The sequence below is a fragment of the Zootoca vivipara genome, chromosome 1 (genome assembly GCF_963506605.1).
Source record: "Zootoca vivipara chromosome 1, rZooViv1.1, whole genome shotgun sequence".
NCBI classification, from domain to species: Eukaryota; Metazoa; Chordata; class Lepidosauria; order Squamata; family Lacertidae; genus Zootoca; species Zootoca vivipara.
In genome coordinates, this window is record NC_083276.1 from 86,223,225 (window position 1) to 86,243,553 (window position 20,329).

General features: G+C 44.4%; 1 protein-coding gene and 1 long non-coding RNA gene across 11 annotated transcripts in view; one reads left to right on the forward strand and one right to left on the reverse strand.

Annotated features, from left to right (window-relative positions):
- Nucleotides 1-4,677: 4,677 nt before the first annotated feature.
- Nucleotides 4,678-20,142, reverse strand: LOC132592617 (uncharacterized). The gene is made up of 2 exons (XR_009558112.1): nt 19,433-20,142; nt 4,678-5,048 (listed from the first exon to the last, which is right to left on the reverse strand). It is a non-coding gene; the product is annotated as an uncharacterized LOC132592617 (long non-coding RNA).
- The window catches only part of TNS1 (tensin 1), a 183,103-nt gene continuing 174,248 nt past the window's right edge, over nt 11,475-20,329 (forward strand). For 3 of the 10 annotated variants that reach the window (XM_060278391.1, XM_060278395.1, XM_060278410.1), the window contains exon 1: nt 11,478-18,140. In XM_060278391.1, coding sequence (XP_060134374.1) covers nt 18,114-18,140 — 27 coding nt within the window. In that variant the 5' untranslated portion in view covers nt 11,478-18,113. Of the gene's footprint in view, nt 18,141-20,329 lie in introns of all 10 variants that reach the window. The other 7 variants (XM_035128113.2, XM_060278394.1, XM_060278387.1 and 4 more) reach the window with 6 other exon arrangements.

Sequence of the window (20,329 nt, forward strand, 5' to 3'; positions counted from 1 at the left end):
CATACAAATAAAATTATGTATGTATATCCTGTCTGAAAGCCTGGACAGCTGCTGCCAAGTCAGTGTTGACATTATTGGCCTTGCTGGATCAATAGCCTGACTCAGTATAAAGCAGGTGGCGCTGTGGTCTAAACCACTGAGCCTCTTGGGCTTGCCGATCGAAAGGTCGGTGGTTCGAATCCCCGCGACGGGGTGAGCTCCCGTTGCTCGGTCCCAGCTCCTGCCCACCTAGCAGTTTGAAAGCACGTCAAAGTGCAAGTAGATAAATAGGTACCGCTGTGGTGGGAAGGTAAACAGCGTTTCCATGCACTGCTGTGGTTTTGCCAGAAGCGGCTTAGTCATGCTGGCCACATGACCCAGAAAAACTGCCTGCAGACAAATGTCGGCTCCCTCGGCCAGTAAAGCGAGATCAATGCCACAACCCCAGAGTCGTTTGCGACCGGACTGTCAGGGGTCCTTTACCTTTACCTTTACCAATATAAAGCAGCTTCCTATATTCCTGTGAGAAGTCAGCTCATGGACAAGAGCAGACATCCCCAAACTTCGGCCCTCCAGATGTTTTGGACTACAATTCCCATCTTCTCCGACCACTGGTCCTTTTAGCTAGGGATCATGGGAGTTGTAGGCCAAAACATCTGGAGGGCCGCAGTTTGGGGATGCCTGGACAAGAGGCTGCCTATGGCTTTTGAGTGAAACCTCCCCTTCCTCAGCTGCTTTTATTCCTACCCAGCCCTCCAGCTGCAAAAAACTTTTAGAGCTCTGACTGTGACTCTTGGGCTGCAACAGGCAGAGATGCAGGGGGCAGGGGCAGAAAGAGAGAGAGGTGTTTCCAGCACTGCAGGGCATGGTCTTTTGCTCTGTTTCTGGCAAATATACCATGAAAAAAAGACTTCCATAGTGTGCCCTCAAAGTACATTTATCCAGGAGATTATGCTACCAAGGAAAATTCAGCTCTGTAGCTAGAAGGAAAAATTGATGATTTTTTTTTTAAAAAAGGGAGGGGATCACAGTGGAATGCCCTGCCACTTCAGACACTAAGAGCTGCCCACGCATCTGGCAGCTTTCCAGTCTGTTGTTTTAATGCTACAAAGCAGGAAGAAATATATAGTTTCCCGACTGGGGAAATGACAGCTGGTTCTTGTACAGAGTGCAAGGCCAGTGCTGTCACACACACCCTGCTGCAGATGTGCAGGATTGCCTTATTTCACTGATTGATCCATATGATTAACTGGTTGCACTTTTTTCAACGGGAGCTTTGACCTCATCGAAAGGACATCGTTTGATGTAAATAATATAACGACCCCCACCAAACCTATAAAGTTTTTGCTCCTAATTACCTCTTGCAGGCTTTTACTTCCCAGCAAGCCAGCAAGAGCTTCAGTTTGTCCCCAGTTTCAATCAAGATCAGCTATTCTCTGTTAGGATCTGCATCAGTAGGTGGCACTCTCTCATCTGATCACATTAAAGTTGGATTTACTAAATGCACAGTTCCTTCCTTTTTGAAACGGATAATAGCGAAGGAAGCGTGTATGCTTTTATTGGCTGGGGTTGATTCTGTTGGTGCAATTTTGGTCGGCTAAAGTTCTATGTAGGCACTGTCCTTTGTTCAAAAAAACTGGAGAAGCTCTTGTGATTGCTGGGCTATATGCTGGTTTAAGTCCTGTAGTGGTCATTTTAGCTTTAGAGCATGGTTAGCCGTGGTGGTGACACCTATACAAACTCACACTGTGTTTGGTTCATCATTCTTAGTAATTCACAGGCACCTTTCCGGTAAGTAAGCTGCTGCTGTTAGTTTTGGTGCTGTAATACAAATCTGGGTTTGTGAGACGGTTCTCTTCCTCCTGCCCATATGGCTCCAGAAGCCAGTGTTTAATGTCTAATCTATTAACCTGGAAGTGAGAATTCAACAGCAGCAATTTGTTTCAAAAGTTTTGCTGCTCCACCCTGTGTAGCTTTCCTCCTGGATGTTTAGCTTCAAGGACCAGAGGGAGGGGGAGAGGGAGAGGGAGAGAGAAGCTTGAATGAGCATTTAAAAGGAGGTTGAAGATGCTTCTTGCATTGGTCTGCATCCATCTGCCACTAGAGATTTGTTTCTTCCCAGATTCCAGGGTGGAAAGAGCATGGGAAGAGGCGAACTCTGCCCCATGCATTCCCCTTCTGGGACCATCAGGGATGCTCACGTGTTTGAGGATTTGCAAAGGTCAGTGAAACAAATGCATTCTGTTTTCATGGCTCATGTAATGAAGAACTATGAAGGGTGTTGGCTCGCTCTGAATCCAAAGTGCAAACACATTTTTCTTCCCCTTCCCCATCTCCTCCACTTTTACGTATATTGTACCAGGGCCACAAATTCAAACAAAGGACAACATATACAACAAAGAATCTAGTGGCGTTTCTTCCTATCATTGCATCTATATAACTTGCAGTCCAACTGTCTGTCTTTATCTAAGGAAGTCAGTGTTCTGTATTGGTTGCGTAGATAGCTATCATGACTGTTGAGCATGCTGACTGGGGCTGATGGCAGTTGTGTTTCAACAATATATGGAAGACACTACATGGGCTAGTTAAACGTTAAGAGTTTTGTACTAGGACTAGGGAGATCCAATTTCAGGTTCCAACTCAGCCATGAAGCTCACCAGGTGATCTTGGATAAGTCAGTATCTCTCAGCTTAACCTACCTCAAAAGGTTGTTGTGAGGATAAAATTAAGAGTTGTCTCACATGGACCAATCTTGCTTGAGGGGTGTCTACCACAGAACAATAAAGACCCTTTACATGTAAAAAATACACTACTGTATTCCTAACTATAGGACCAGCAATTAAAAACAGGCAATGCATATCCAAATTGAAACAACACTGAGTAATCTAATTTATTGTGCATTTATTAACTTCTGTTTTACAGAATACAAGTCTGCTTCTGTATTGTGCAGCAGTTGCATGGCAGCCTTTGGTCATATACAGAAAAAAACCCTTGCCTCATAAGTCAGACTCTAGGTGAAAAAAGTAAATAAAATAAAATAAAATAAAGTAGCAGACAGAAATAATTATCGTAGCACAACAAACAACAACCAAACCTATAAGAAAGCAAACAATATAAATTTTAGCAGCACAGCAAGAAGACGAAGAACAATAGTAACTGACTTGTAAGCATTGTGGCAAGATCCCATCCTGGTTATGTAATACCTATTGATAGCCAAGAGCGGCCACTTATATAAACTGCTGCAAAGGGAAAAATGGAAAAAAATAAATATTAAATGACCTGGAGTCATTCAGAAACAGCTCTTCCTTGAAACAGAAAGCTCAAGGTTGCCAATGCTCTTTTTTTAGCTTGCAGGATCTACATACAGACAATGTGATAATATAGCACTGGAAAATTTTGAGGCCCTTTGTTAGTGGAAATTAATGTGAATAGCATCAAATTCCTGCTGGGGACTCTGGGATGTGCAGTCCCAGCCCCCTTCTTGGCATAATAAGACATTCTGCTCTGAGCACCTGCAATTGCCACTTCTTCCTTTCTCTCCTCGGGTAAGTTTCACGGGTCCCTAGGAGGGCAAGGAATAGGGAAGATGGTTGAGGTGGTGGCAGTGGGTACTTGTGTATTTGACTCCTCATGAGGCCCCTACACTTTATACAAACCTTTTCTTTGTGTGTAGCCATCCTGTTTTCCCATTCTATACCTCTCCTTCACTGATTGCATCCAGACTATAGTTTATCACGATGAGAAGGAGCCTAGATGAACAGGACTTGCACATTCTCCTGTCCTCTAGCATGGACATGAGAAGGAGATTGGAAGCTTTGTTAATTGTACTTTACCTTTATGTCCAACTGTGCTTAATCCTTGCTATGGTTTGTTAAAACAAGCAAGCTTCATAAACCATGGTTTTAAATTAGCTTGTTTTTAAACAAACCAGAGTAACTAACCATGGTCTGCCAGGTTCAAATTTTTAAAAAGCAGTGAGTTAATGAAACCCCCCAGAAACAATTTCTTCCAAACTCTTTTTTTTGCAGCTGTGCTGGAAGACCAATGTGGAGAAAGTTCACAGGCCCTAGGCTTGCCAAGGTTCATTCCTATTTTAACAAACCATGGTTTATCATGATGTGCAAACCTAGCCACTGCATTTTACTTACAATCTATTGCTTATGTTTTGGGTGAGAATGTTGTGATCCTTGAGGGGACAGTAGATATTTTAGTGTTCCCTACAAATACTATGGATCCTAGTATTTCACTATTGACTGTTATTCTCGGATCCCTATCCTACACTTCACTCTGTCCGTTTGCAGTGACAGAGTATCTGTTAGGTTACTGAGCCACAAGCAACTTGTTATTGCAAACTAGTTTTTCCCTTCTTCAGAAATCTAAGTTAATGGCCATGTGTACATTATTAAACAGGCTGTTGGACAGCAGCCAGAGGAGTCTGGGAGCCAAGACTTGGTTCAGCCTGAACATTGTGTTCTCAGGACAGTTGCTCAGGGGATCTGGGCAAACCTGGGCAAACCCGAGAGCAGGAGGAGAGTGAGGAGCAACTTAGGGTTTTCCTCCTGGCATGACCTGTGTCTGTGCCTCTTCTTAACTTGATGGTATTAAGAGTATTTGTGCTGCCTTTCTATCACCTTCCAGTACAGACACACCCACTCTCTTGTTCTTGGGAATCTAAAACATGTGGGTTTTTTTAAAAAAAAAATACAGCAAGGTATCCAGGGAATGTTCTATCTTTTAACTCAGAGAGCAAGGCTGGAGCCTGTTTCCCCCCCACCGCTTTGGAAACTTACTTAGAACACCTTCATCTTGTGGCAGCTCACATTAAGAACAGCAAGTAGATGGCAGGCACACTGTTTACCTCTGCACTTTGTCTCTGCAGGGTTCCTACAACCAGTTTGATTTTTAATTAATTTGTATTCTGGTGGGAGAACTCTCTTCCACTCATTGGGATGCATATTTACCCAGATTTTGAAGACTTGAAGGCATACCTCTCACTTCCAACTTCCTTTCTCCTCTCTATTTTGCACAGGCAGAATATGGCATCAGTAGTACTGGCATCCAAGAAGATCCTGTATTAGAATTACACAAAAGTGTGGTTGGGATATACTTCATCTGATGATGGGGAAAGGGGCCTAATAATTTCCCAACATCGCATGAGTTGCTGTAACAATACCATTTACCTTAAGCAGTGGGCGGCTTTGCCAGCTGCCATAGCAGCTGCAGCAATGGCTCCTGAGCTCGGCCTCCAGATGGATAGTTTAGATTTAGCCAGCCTGCCAAACTGGGCCAATGGCAGGTGGGCTCAGGGCAGGCTCACTCGAGGGGGGGGCAGGGGGTGGACCTGACTGGGTCCACTGAGGACTCTACGCAGGTCCACTCCCCAGAAGCAGTCAGGCTGGTTGATATCGGTTGTAATCCAATGCCTTTACCAAACCTCTTGCATTTGTCATCAAGAAAGCTTTGGCCTGATTTGAACCATATAAGGTTGTCACAAGTGGTCTTTGGTCAGTGGTGGCCTGCAGGGCAGTGGGCAACATGGCACCTGGACATGCAAAGAAGTGCTATAAATGACTCCATCCTCAGGTCCTTGCCTAAATTCTCAGGACTTGTGACATCTCTCGGTGGTAGCTTTACCCTATAGAATTTTTCCTCCACTGGGTTTCTTTGTTTCCTGCATCAAGTAGCCAGGGCTTCTTCCACCAGGAGCAAGAGTGGAAACCTCCTATGCTTCTAGAGATCTGGTCTAGAGATTTTAACATTTCACTGCACTCAGGAATGTAGGGTGAATGGGACTGCTTCTGCTGCAGAGGGATTCCTTATGGGGAGCAGTAGCACCGCTTCAGTAACTGCTCTGTTCTCACATTGGCCAACCAGATGTTCATGGGAAGCCAGAAAGCAGAACCTGAGCACAACAGCACTCCCCTGCCCTGTGATTCCCAGTCACTTGAATTCCCAGCACAGTTCCTCAGTCAATGGACATAGAACACAACCATCATGGCAAACGGTAACCTTGTTCACCATGAATTTGTCGAATCCTCTTTTAAACCCATTCCAAGTTGGTGGCTGTCACTGCCTCTCTGACCCAGGACTTTTCCACATGGACCACGAGTAACTCCCTTTCCCCTTCCCTCCCCCCACTGAGAGCTAAGCAAGGCCTATTCCATATGGAAGCCGGAGTAGTCAGAGAGGTTATCTCCATTTGACAGTTTATGGGAATCCAGCTTGCTGCCCCCCAGTCTCCTGCTCTTGCTACAGCTTTTCAGAAAAGCCCCGCCTCTAACTCTAGTCATTCATTTGCCGCCCACTCACTCTATAGACATATTATTTGGCTTGGTTCTCGAGAAATGGCTGGGAACAGGAAGTAGGTTTTGTGTCACACTGTCTGGATCAGAGGCGATGCTTTCCTCCTACGAGGCTAGGGAGAGATGCTTCTGGGATGTGTCATTGCTTTCCAGCTATGAGGGCAACTTTGGAACACCTGCCTTTAGCAGCTTGGGGCTACAGTCGCTGCTCATGAATGCTGCTCATGAAAGGAAGAAGAAAAGCAATTGTCTTCTATTCCCTAGTCTGATGTGAGGAGATCTTCCTTTCCTTCTTGCTAGTATCAAAACATGCCCAGTATTAGCCTAGTGAGTGGAAGCAGGCAGGCAGATCTTTCAGCTGCCTGAATTATCCTCCCTTTGGCCAGAATGAGTTTAGAGCATCCCCCACAAAGTTTCACACAAAACTAATTTGCCATTTTAGCAGTACACTAGGGGCAGTATCCAGGGGATGTGGGTGGCGCTGTGGTCTAAACCACTAAGCCTATTGGGCTTGCCAATTAGAAGGTCGGCAGTTCGAATCCCCGCGACGGGGTGAGCTCCTGTTGCTTGGTCCCAGCTCCTGCCAACCTAGCAGTTCGAAAGCATGCCAAAAAGTGCAAGTAGATAAATAGGTACCGCTCTGGCGGGAAGGTAAACAGTGTTTCTGTGCGCTGCTCTGGTTTTGGTGTTCCATTGCGCCAGAAGTGGCTTAGTCATGCTGGCCACATGACCGAGAAAAACTGTCTGTGGCCAAATGCCAGCAACCCCAGAGTCACCTGCGACTGGACTTAACTGTCAAGGGTCCTTTACTTTTTAGGGGCAGTATCCAATGAACACATTCCTTCAGCGCAATGATTTATGCTTGTGCAACAGAACTTCACCCCTCTCTTCACTGTGTGTGCCTGCCCTGCATCTCCCCCAGATCTGCTCTGGAGGGTTGGGGAAACCCCTAGAACAGATTTAGTGGGTGGGTGGGGAGTTCCATTGCTCAAGTGTAAATCCTTGTGCTGATGGGATGTGTTAGCTGAATACCACACTAGGAGCCTCTCCAGACTTGTGTTTTTTTGCAGGAGAATTCAGCACTTTGCCATTGATGCAATACTAGTGCATTAGTGCTGAATTTACACTGGGCTGTCCACACATCATCTCAGTTTATTAGTTGTTCTGTGATGCTTCCCCAACGTTAGTCATTACATCATTGCTATATGGAAGGGCCCTCTTGCACTACAGTGCAATAAAAGTGGACCACCGCCCCAGGCATTTAATAATAATAATAATAATAATAATTTATTATTTATACCCTGCCCATCTGGCTGGGTTTCCCCAGCCACTCTGGGTGGCTTCCAACAGAAACATTAAAATACACTAATTTCCTAAACATTAAAAGCCTCCCTAAACAATCAATTATGGGATTGATTGGAAATGGAGCAGTATGTCTGCCCCAAAACATTTCCAGGCTCGAACATTATGGAAAGCAGTATTGCATATAACTGTCCTCATGCTTTCATGAGTAGAGATTATGATGGCTGCACAATAAAAAGGTTGTCTGGAGGAGATCTAGGATAAAAATTGGAAAAATAAGGGGTGGAGGTGCCATATGGTGTGGAGATTTCCTCCTGTATTTCACTATATATAAGCAGCGCCTTTGGTTCCTCTTCTTTCTGTGTTCACCTGCAGATTTTGTGGTGATGAGGTGTACTTAGTCAACTCCTTCAAGCCCTGACAAAATGCCCTGTGTTGATATGCCCTTAGGAAGCCAGGGAAAGCTTGAACTTATTTTGTATTTGCATTTTTGTCTGCCTCTCACATAATTTTAAATGAAGTTAGCATTCTCAAGATTCCAACAAGATTGCAGGATACACAAGAGGAGACCGAGGTGCCTTCTAGCCACTGGCCCTCAAGAGATGCATATCAAGTGGGTGTAGCCAGTGCTAAAAGTTTAAAATGTCTGGGCAATTAAAAAGGGGGGATTCTGCAGCCTGCATATATAATGCAAATTAAGCAGATACATACTTAGCATAACTCCGCTCATGGAGAAGTAGGTGCTACTTGAACTTGTCCCTTAGCTACATCACTTTGTGCATTTTCTCTGCACAAATCTTCCCCTACAGAGTTACTATCAGACATTGTTAACGAAACCCAGCTGTAACTATGCATGTGGGAATGATAGTGTTCCTGAAAATTACCTTTTTTGTTCATGAATTTGGGGCTTTGTTGTGCTGTGTGTTTGTATTGTTTGAGGATCAAGCAATGCATCACATCGTTTTTCAGTAGGAAGCTTTGGTACAGTCATACCTTGACTTGAATGGGTTACTTCCGGGTTTTGGCTCTCGCGCATGCGCAGAAACACAAAATAACGCTTTGCACATGCGCAGAATTGCAGAATCACAACACGTGCGTGCGCAGATGCGACGCTGTGAGTTGTGAACGTGCCTCCTGCATGGATCATGTTCACAACCCGAACACCCACTGTACTCAATATTTCCCAGGATTTCTGCGCGCTTTTTTTGAGCCATAAATTTTTAATGGTTCCCCAATGAAATGCAGTTCACAGAGCCTGGAAAGAAGCTGTTGGAATCTCAGGAATGTTGTTGCCGCTTGGAAAAATGGAGTGTGTGCCTGTCCCTGGACACTCACTTCCTTTTTACTCACTTCATTAGTGGCAAGTAAAGCTAGCACAATTCAGAGCATCATGCAAGACTTCTCCATGCAGCAGCCCCAGAGAGTGAAGCAGCACCTGTCTAAAACTGGGAAGCACTGTGGGATGTCGCAAAAGGGAATAGCTTTCATTGTAAGGAAAGGGGTGAGGGGTGGATCACAGCAGGTTTCTAATCAGTAGTGTCATCTCAAGCTGAATTTGACAAGTGATTCTGATGGATTATGTAAAGTGTCTTTGTCAGCTGATCCAGGGTGTGCATTATCCTGCTGGTCCTGTAAGCCAGTTGGCCTGACAGCTATCCATTAGTTTCAGGATAGTAAGGGTTCAGCTTAGACCTGATGGAATGCATAATGAGCAATATAGCAGCTGCTCTGTTCAGGAATGGGTTGATTTATTGAGCATACCCACCTTCATGTAAGGCAGTTATTTGGGTGCAGAAGCATAACCTTCAATAAAATCCTGGTCTAATATCAGCAGCAGCAGCACACACATATGTAGTCACAAAATTTCTGGAAGCCACAGGAGGGAAGAGTGCTCTTGTGCTCAAATACTGCTTGCTGGTGTCCCGCGAACATCTGGTCAGCCACTGAGAACAGGGTGATGGATTAGATGGGCCTTTGGCCTGATCCAGTGTGAGCCAGTGTGGTGTGGTGGTTAAGAGTGGTAGACTCGTAATCTGGGGAACCGGGTTCGCGTCTCCGCTCCTCCACATGCAGCTGCTGGGTGACCTTGGGCTAGTCACACTTCTCTGAAGTCTCTCAGCCCCACTCAACTTACAGAGTGTTTGTTGCGGGGGAGGAAGGGAAAGGAGAATGTTAGCTGCTTTGAGACTCCTTCGGGTAGTGATAAAGCGGGATATCAATTCCAAACTCTTCTTCTTCCTCTTCTTCTTCTGATGTTCTTATATATTTGTAGTTACATGTCATTGAACTATGAAATGTTCAATGTTGAAAGTGTTTGGGTGTTTCTTTTTTTCCCTTTTTAATAAGATACCTTCAATGGTGTGAAGGTAATTACGGAATGAATGATTGACCCTGGCCACACCCATACACTTTGTTTCTTTTCCTATGTTGTTCAGCCTTCACACAGGATTGACACAGAATTCCCAGATTTGTTACTTCTGGAGCTGGTCAGAAATCTAGCACACAATCTCGAAGTAAGGTAGTCTTGCTCTGATCAGTGATCCAGACACAGAGCAGCAACTTCCACTTTAGGTTTATTGTGGCATGGCTGTGCACAACTGGTTTCTGTATAAATGAACTTTAATGCAATTTCCATAGTATAATTAGAGAGTCACTGTAAAATAAGTAGTAGAGAACTTAATCCATATAGAGCACATGAGCTTCTACCACATGCTTCAGATGTACACTATTCTGTTGCAGGATAAAATAAATTCTGTGCCACATTTTTTTTAACGGGATAAGTTCATAATGCCCTTTGGTGTTGCCATCCTTTTCATGTGTAGGATGAAGAGTGCTTGTAAAAAGCCACTCTGAGATGGAAGTACATGGCTGCGTTTTCATTTCAGTTGGCAATACCCTTGTATGGCTTTGCATGGCTTTTGGGTTGACATTTACAGTGGTTGCAAATTGTATCATTCCTTTGCTGTGTACTTTCAGCAGCAGCTTCACTAAACTTTCTTTCAACTCTTTTGCCAACTGGCAGAAAGAGTCAGAGGGATGCAGTCTGAGTCAGCAAGCTCTGCCTGTCTGTGGCTATCTAAACTAGAAGCCTTAACTTGGTAACTTTCACAGGGCTATGGCAACACAGATGAGCATTGCGTATCATCTGAAAGGTCTCAGTTGGTTCATGAACCTTGATCTAGTCAGAAATCAGAGCTTGGAATAGGCAGATATGGAAAAAGTATAATCCAGTCTTGGAAGAAAGCATTTATGTTTTTTCTGTCACACCAGGAGTGGCCAATCTGGTGCCCTCCAGATGTTGTTGGACTACAACTCCCAGCATCCCTGACTATTGGGCCATGTTGGATGGGGCTGATCAGAGCTGATTGGAGGGAACCAGATTGGTTACCTGCACATCTCACTATCTGCCAGTTTTAGCTGTGGATAGGAAGACACCTTGAATGACAAAGAAGCAAATGAGAAACATAAATTGAAGAGCTGTACACTTGAAAAAAAATGGCGGGAGGAATGTTGACTCATATTGAATGCTGTTGGAAGTTCATTCAGCTTGTGTTTATGGCTGAAGAGTGGGGTACAAATGCTTTAAATAAATAAATATTACTTTTGCTTAAAGATAAAGGTAAAGGGACCCCTGACCATTAGGTCCAGTCGTGACCGACTCTGGGGTTGCACACTCATCTCGCATTATTGGCCGAGGGAGCCGGCATATAGCTTCCAGGTCATGTGGCCAGCATGACAAAGCCACTTCTGGCAAACCAGAGCAGCACATGGAAATGCCGTTTACCTTCCTGCTGGAGCGGTTCCTATTTATCTACTTGCATTTTGACGTGCTTTTGAACTGCTAGGTTGGCAGGAGCTGGGACTGAGCAATGGGAGTTCACCCCGTCACAGGGATTCGAACCGCCGACCTTCTGATCAGCAAGCCCCAGGCTCAGTGGTTTAACCACAGCGCCACCTGGGTCCCATTACTTTTGCTAGAGCAAAATAAAACCAGTCCCACCCAGGCAAGAGGAATAAGCCATCCCTGCATCTGACCATTCTTTGCAATCCAGACTACTGTTAGACATATCTAGGGAATAAATGTATTCCAGAAAGATGTATCAGGTATCTATCTATTAAGTGCATGGAAAAAAGATTAGGTGGGAAGGCAGGGTACTGTATTTGCAAAATTCAGGTGAATTGTTGGGAGTTTTGGTAAACGGAACATACCTAAATGAAGCTCTTAAATGTAAAAATGGGGGGGGGGAGTCATATGGGAAACAATTCAGTGGTATGGGAAAGAAGATGCAAGCAGTGAACACAGAGCAGCATCTTTGGTCATGTAGAATGAAGAATTTATGGAAAAACGTGTAGAGAAAGAGGAAAAGACAAATACGTAAAAAAGAGCAAGACTGGAAGATTAAATCAAACCCAAACCCAGAAGATCCGTTTTAGCATGATTAAGTTTGAGAAAATGGGTATTCATTCTATGAGAGATGGCAGAGTAGGCCAGAATATAAAATTGGGGCAAGAGATGAGTTGAAAAATTAAAGTAGCAAACAGTTGTAGGTCATCATTCTTAAGGTGGTGTTGAACACAAATGAATAGATAATGTAAAAAGAAGGGGGCCTAATACTGATCTCTCAAGAACTCCTGTAAAGGGGAAAAACTGAAAAAAATGAACAATTGGAAAACTCCTTAAAAGAGTGATGAGAAAGTTATTGTTGAAATCATGAGAAAACAATGCCTGGAAAATGTAAGATAGAAAGGAGAAACTTAATCAGAGACTGTATTGGAGATGGGCCCAACACTAGATGTGCAGAATATTAACTCTTAGATTTTGCTGAAAGGAAATACGTAATTGGCAATATGGGTTAGAAAAGAGCAAAATCAGATTGAAGAGGATCTATAAGAGAAAGTGAAAGAGAGGAAAGTAGCAAAACAATCTTAGGCATGCCTATTCATAAGTAAGCCACAGAATAAGATAATCAATAAGATAAGATAAGAACAAAGGAAGAAAAGACTTCTTAAAAAAGGCCCAGAAGGGCAGAATTAAAGGAAGAACCGGAAGACAGAAACATGGCAAATGTAGAATAGGACCTAGAGGGAAAGTTCAAAAGGGTAATAGAATTTTAAATGGGAACTTGCTCAAGAGGATTAGTATTAGCATGGATTTAAATGGAAACAAATCAGGTAAGTTAGAGAAAAAGAAGCAAAGGAATCAGCATCTTAATGATATGGAAGAAATGGTAGAAAAGAAGCAATGCAGAAGATGTTCAGAATGAAGGGCGGATAGAAAAAAGTCTTGTCCAAAGAAAATTCACTAAAAGCTTGTGGACAAAAGAAAGAAGAGCATGGGTGACAGGCTGAGGAAGTAAAGTTTACAAAAAGGAAAGAGTAGGGGATGAGGAATGTATATAAGAAGAAAATTTTAATTGCTTAGCTTAGGACAGAGCTGAAGAAAACAAAAAACTGGAATGAAAGTATTCAGGAGAAGAATGATCTTTACGCCAAAGACCTTCAGTGGAATAAAGGATAGAAATAATGAACACTTGGAGTAAACAGGATGACAGAGGAAAAAGAAAGCATGATCAACACAACAGAGCAAAACAGACAAGTGAGAAAGGAAGTACAGAGGTAAGTGATGATGTTGCAGAGTGTGCGAAGGAAGCAGATGAAAGCAGATAGAGATAAACAGAAGTTATTGGGATCATGTGACTGATGGTCAAAAGAGAACATGAGACAGAGGAGGAATGCAAAGGAGAATATTGAGGAATAAAATAAATAAATAAATAAATGGTGATCTAATGAGTTCATCAAGAGAACAACAAGAAGAAACAACAAGACCATGAATATTATCAGCTGCGTGAGCAGGGCCTTTTTCCCCCAGCTGGAATTTGCCAGAACTCAGTTCCAGCACATCTCAGGTGGGCACCATTGCCATTATAGGAGAACAAGGAAGGTGCTCATGGTGACTTCCAGCACCTCTTGTTAAAGAAAAATAGCACTGTGTATGAGCGAGGAGGGAAAGGAAAGAGTTCCAGAAGATATGAGGATGTCTGCTCAACTGCCCACAGGAGGGCGAGGCACTAAGGGGGGGGGGGGAGAGAAGAGGAAAAAAAACCAGGTCAAAGATTGACTCATCAAGGATTGAGCATCACCTCCCCAGATGACCTGTTTATTGAGCACCTAATTTGGTTGCACAATCCCTATCTGGATGTTAGATTATTATTGAGCATTCAGTCTGATTTGCTAGTGGGGTGTTTATACATCTTCCTGTTATTCAGTCACCCCAGACATTTTGATGCATTTTCCCATAACTTTGCAAATGGCAAAAAAATAAAAAAATAAAAATCGGATTCTTATTTAAAAGTGGGTTTGTTGTCCTGGGGCAACAAAGCCCTTTCATCCGCCTTAACCGGAAACCTAAGGTTCTAATATGTGCTTGTATCCCTCCTGCATAATAGTGACAGTCTGGAGGAACCACAGTCCTTTTTTGGAAACTGTGTTTCCAAAACACAGTACTGTATCCCTGCTTGATACTCTCTCCATTCCTGCTTTTGTGGTCCAAGAGAGGTAGCAGAATGAGGAGATACATTGAGGCACTGGTTGATTGCAGCTGGATAGGTTAGTCACTATTCAATCGCCTTCTCTGGCCAATGATGCAAGGGGAAGTGTAGTACCCACCCACCAGGTTTTTCCATAAGGAAATGCACTGCTCTCTACAGTGGAAGATTTCAAACATCAGTCCATACATCGTATAAATAATATAAAAGGTTCCCATTGCCAGCAGTCAGGTGGACACTTTGCATACTGAAGAAATCAATTCATGAACAGCACAGGCACCACCTTTCAGTTCAGCCACACTTCTGTGCAAAAGCAGGGAAGGGGTGGGCACAGCTGAAGCTGCCTGAGCACAGGCAGGGAGAACTGTGGAAGAGCAGGTGACAAGGGAAGGACCTGGGGATATCCATTCATTTGGCGATTAGTGTCTTGGAAGAACACGGCTTGAGACTTTCTGGCTTTCTCCATCCCCGAGAGCTCATCCTGGTATGTCACCTCTCCTTCTCTAAAAAGTATTCCATGGTGGCCAGACACTCTGCAAGGTCGCAGCATTGTTCAGGCTCCGCTTCCAAGCTTCCATCTTCGGCAAGCTCGCACGGCCGAGTCCAGGAACGGCAGCGAATCCCTTCAGACTTACTTGGTTTGCAAATGTTCCCCTCTCTTTCTTCTTTTGTTTGAGACATTTGGCGGCTCCAGCTTTTTAGAAGCAGCCATCCCCGAGACAAATGCCCCTAATGTGCAAGCCACAACTGGATCCAGATGTGCAATAAAGTTGCAGCGTAGGGATGGGAAGAGGGGGAGGCACCCGGAAAGCTTGACTCATCAAGGGCCGACTGTGTTTTGGGAGGTATAGGCTTCTGGCCAGGGAGGTGTATGAGCGGGGGGGATCGTAATACATGCAGTGCGACTCCTCTTGAGCTGATGGAAATTTTTAAAAAAGGCTCAGAGAATAATTAATCCCAGAAGTAAGGGAGGGGCCAGTTCCTGTGCTGTCTTCCAAGGAACTGCCCTTAAAGGAACTGTCCAGCTGCCCAAATGTTTGGGCAGTTTAAAAGGAGCTCAGTGGAACCTTCCCGCTGCCTGGATTTTTGTTGATGTTGCATTTGTACCTGGTGAATGCTAGCATCTGCCATGAGTAAGTGAATGTAAAATGTCAATTCCTCTGTGTCTCACGTGGGATCCTGCAAGAGTGGGGGTAATTAGGAGAGAAAGGATGGGCTAATAGAAGGGCAGGGCTGTGGGTATTCCATACTTGCTTAATAGGCACTGTGGAGCCTGGTCCAGAAATTTCTCTTGCAGACGTCGGTCTCGATACTCCCACAGAATCAGAAGTAAAATGTAGCCTTTGTGCACAAGTCTGTCTATTCTGAGCACATCTTTCATCTCCCTGTTGGGCATTTTCCTGTTCAAAAACACCCCTCTCCAGCCGATTCCATTCCATTCCACAACCAAGGTTGTGTGTGGTCCTCTAGGTGTTACTGGACTGTAACACCCATAATCTCTAACCATTGACCATGGCTGGGCTGATGGGAGCTGGGGGGCCATAAGTCCCCCCCACCCCGCAACTGCTAGAATATTGGGGGTGGGTGAAGAAGCAGCTTGGGAGAACAGGGTTCAAATCCCCACTCAGCATGAATCTCAAAGGGTGACCCTGGGCCAGCCACTGTCTCTCAGCCTGACCAACCTCACAGGGCTGTTGTGAGGATGAAATGAGAAGGGGAAAATTATGTTTGCTTCCTCAAGCTCCTTGGAAGAAAGATGGGAATATAAATAGAAATAAATAAATAAATGTGGAATCAGAAAAATGGCTGGTGAAGTTTGCATGTAACATGTAAGTTTATGTCCTTGAGTCAGAGAAATGCAGTTTTTGTATTCCTCTTTTTCAGCCTTACAGCACAATTCTATGCATAGCTATTCAGAAAAGTTCCATTGGATTCAATTATAGTAAGTGAGTATAGGCCTACAGGCTTAGACTTGGCCTTACTCTGCACACATTCTCAATTGCTGTTCTCCCCATTGTCAGGGAATAGCCAAAACCTAAACCAGTAATTACGGGTTAAGGCGGAGGGGGGGGGCTCATGGCCTGTCCCTCATCTTCTGTGTATGATCTGACATGGACAGCTAGGTAAACAAAACTGGGAAATGGTGAGCCGTCTTGTCTAAACATTCCGTGAGCCTCCTTGTGCTGGTTGTAAAAGGATTAATGGGAGCAGGGCTCTTTGCTGAACACATTTTATGACGCGGTATTCCGTGTATGTAAGAGCAATTGCATTCTGTGGGACTTCAGAACTTTAGGAAGTGACTGCTCTCTAGCATTCTATAGAAATTGAATTGTCTGGGGGAAGGGCCAGAGCTCAGTGGGAGAGAATCCGCTTTGCATGCAGAAGGTTCCAGGTTCAACCTCTGGCTTGGGGAAATTCCTTGTTTGAAACTCTGGAGAGCTACTTCCAGCCAATGTAGATAATATTGAGCTGGATGGACTAGCGGTCTAACTCTGTTCCTATGTTATCTGAGAACAGATCACACTTGCAAAGACGATGGGCTGTCTGGGCTATTTATATGGGGTATCTTTGGGTTGTCTACAAATGCAGCAGCCTGAAGCGGCCAGATCCTGAGATAATAGTGCCACCCCAGAGTATAAGTCAGGGAGTCCTCTAATTAAAAATGTTTCCCCATATTAAAATCCCTGTAGGGGAAAAAAGCTAGTTTATCAGGGATAAAAATTATAGCTCAACCCATTTCCTGCTGTGTTAGTTTCCTTCTTGCAAGAAGCACAGGTGGACATTAACAAATGTGATCCTCCCATTTGCAGTCTAAAGTGGTCAGTGGAGGCTGACCCACTAGGGACAATGGAGCACTGCCTCACCAACCTTAGTCTGCCCCCAGCCACCCCCCAGCTGCCTGATTTCTTACCTACAACCAGTCCAGAGCATGGCACTGGCTGTCAGCTCCTTCCTCCTTAGCCTCATGATTGTCCTTGTAGAACTTGGAAGGTGGGAGGATGGGGTCAAAACTAGAATGAATTGGCTCTGGCGCCACCTACTGTTGGTCTCCCTGCCTTCTGCCCTGCCAGTCCCAAAGGGAGCAAGCCAACACTGAAAGCGATGCAATCGATTCTCTCACCTCAGAACTCTGTCCCCTCATGCCCGCCTTAGTGGACTGTGCTTGTGGGCCAGGCCAGCATGAGTTCTGTGGAGAGGTCATTTTCGAAGATGGAGCATGAGGTATAACTTTTCCGAGAAAGCCCCCAGGACACCTCTGCTCAACTCTGCTCTCCATAAGAATGGCATGGCAGACATGCCACATTTTCCAGCTGTGTGTCTGGACAGGCTGATAAGACTCAGACGGGCAGCCCGTTTGCATAAGGAATTTGCAAATGTTTTATTTCACCCCCCCTCCAAGAAACAATCCATTCTCTCCCCACCCCTTGGACTCCCACTCTGATTCTTCATATGGGCTAGCTTATGAATGCCATGCCCTTTAAAGCCGAAGGAGGGAAAAAGAGCCCCGCACAGCTAGTGGTGTTGTTTTTGGGCGTGTGTGATGTTGTACTTGGACAGTGATGCATTGACGGGTGGGGTGGGGGGGAAGAGAGGCTGTGCTAATAAGGTGGAGATTGGGAAGGAAAATCCCTTTCGAGTCTGAAAGCTTTTTCCTCTCTGCTTAATCACACTGCACACCCTGCTCTCCCAAGCTCACCACCCCAGAAAGCCCCAGACAAACAGGTCTGCCTCCCCTTTCACCGATGTCTGAAATCAAGACCTTGGCTCCTCTCCATCTTCAACAGAATACTGTGTAACTTCTTCCTCCTCTCTGCCAGCTTTGACTAACATCATCTGCACTGGCTAACTTTTGCGCAAACAATTGCTGCTTCTCGCTTCACTATGGCAGAAGGAGAAGCTCACTAAGGTGAGGCCAAGAGTTTCCTGTCCCTTGGATGTAGTAACAATCTTGGAGGTGCAATTTGAGATAGAACAGCACAGCGAGATGGATTTTGGAAGCGTAATGAACCAGGTACTGTTTCTCTCTCTCTCTCTCTCTCTCTCTCTCTCTCTCTCTCTCTCTCTCTCTCTCTCTCTCTCTCCCACCCCAATTTAATAGGGAAGTTGGGAAAAGTGTCATTTGGAAATCAGAAGAACTGCTTGAAAGTGAGTGAAGAAATGTATTTAGTTTAATCACAAAAATTCTAGAGGCTAGAAGTATACAGGGATTATAAAATGAGTTGCAAAATGGTGACAGCTAAAAAAAAACAGCTGGGCATTTGGGGAAAGCATTAAACATCTGAAGAAAGTTAGGAATATGCTGTTGAAGGATTATGTGCTGTACTGTTCTTCTGTTCCCATAGTGATCTCTTTTCAGTTCAATGTGCTTCTGTGTTCTCTCCTTTTTATTGGGACAGGCGTATTACTCCTTCAGTATGTAAAGGAGATGGTCTGTCATTCTGCACCCATAACCCTGCTAGCACCACTGTTAGCTGGCATAAAGGAATATACTGTAGCAGGCAGGTTTGATGGGGCAGTTTTGGATCCAGCACTGTGAAAGTGAGGAGGAGAATGCAGAGCTGAAGGTGGGTGCCTGCACATAAACTCTGCCCCTTCTACCTGTTGGCTCATCAGCTTGGTAAGGACTATGGGGCAAATAATTGGAAGGAGCATATGAGGCATTTGCAGGCAGCAATCAGAAGAAAGTGCCAAAGTTAGATTTCAAAAGGGTGAAGTTCTTTTATATCGGAAGGGGATGTGTAAAGCAAAATTCAGATTTGACCACTTTCCTAAATCCCCAGCATAGAGAAATGTACACACATCACTTGCCAAGTCTGATTAACTTTACCATCAGAGCAGAAGTGATCCTTATCATTGATTGTTCATTATGCGCAATTGTGGAATTTTTTTTTTTTGGTAGCATGTTCATATATTTAGTAAGTGTCAGTGGTAGAATCAATGTGTCACAAGAACTGCAGGTAACATTAGCTTTGATTTTTAGTAGCATTTGTAAAGAGCTAAAGTTGTCACAGCTGAAAGTCAGAGTCAGCAGCAGGTCCAGATTTTTACTGAAGAATTCCTCAAAGCACATGGATTCAAACTTGCTCATAATTTCAGCTCTGGTTTGTGTTCCTTGCTTTAAATCTTAACTGAAGCTCTTCATTTAACTAGGCTGCAGGGATCCACTTTCCAATACATATTTGCAATCTTTTTGTAAAGCTCTCCCAATCCACCCTCTATCCAGAGAGCAGTAACTCCAGCCTTTAACACCAATGTCTACACTCTGTGAGGGTTTTGCTAGGAAAGAGATGGGATAATTCTGACCGTTTTCCAGACTGGGGTGTCCGTGGCTGGCACCGTCACTTTCTGCCTTCGATGTCAGGTCCTGCAGTAATTGGTCTTCTGGTTAATGAATGCCAGCAAAACTTGGTGGCATGAAATTCAAGACCACAAGTTGCAGAAATCCAGAATTCTTCTCCATCTCCTCAGCATGGCAAGTATCCGTGCTGTACCCCAGATGCTCTGATTTTTCTTAGGAGAGTTATCAAGAGAGGCTTGACAGTCCAAGAGAAAGCTAGGCTAACGCGATGGTATGTCTGGCTTGATTTAACACTCTGAGCAGAGCTTTCAGCACAGATGGATTTAGGCTTGGTCCGCGAGCTGTTCTTTGAAAAAGGAAACAGCCCTTGCAAGCCTGGAAATGGATGCGTCATTCTACAAAAAAAGCAAAACAAAGGCCACTGTCGGAAGCTTTTCATGACCGGCCGGAGGCTACAGAAATCAACAAGCTCCAGGCCGTCTGTGCAGAGTACATGTTAGAGAGAGAAAAGCTTAGGAGTAACTGCATGTTGTGACATGAATCTTGGGCATATTGCAGAGCATTCTAGGTTGCAGGGGGAGGAATCCCTCACCCAACAGAGGTTAGCCAAGGGGTCATTTGTCTCAGGCAGAAGGACTCACTAATACAGGCTGGTATGCAGGTATGTGGTGAGATGTTCAATGTTTATCCACTAAATCAACATCAGTCACTACAACCTCTGAGCCCAAGCACAAAGATAAAGACAAGAGCACCAAACATTATTTGGAAAAAAGTTCAGTTACAGTCAAACGATGGGCACATTTCAGAAAAGGGTAAGCACACTAAAATCCTTCTGAGATAGATGGGCTTTTAAGTTCTGATCTGTGTGGTTTATGTTGCATTAATGTCAATTAAACAGAAAC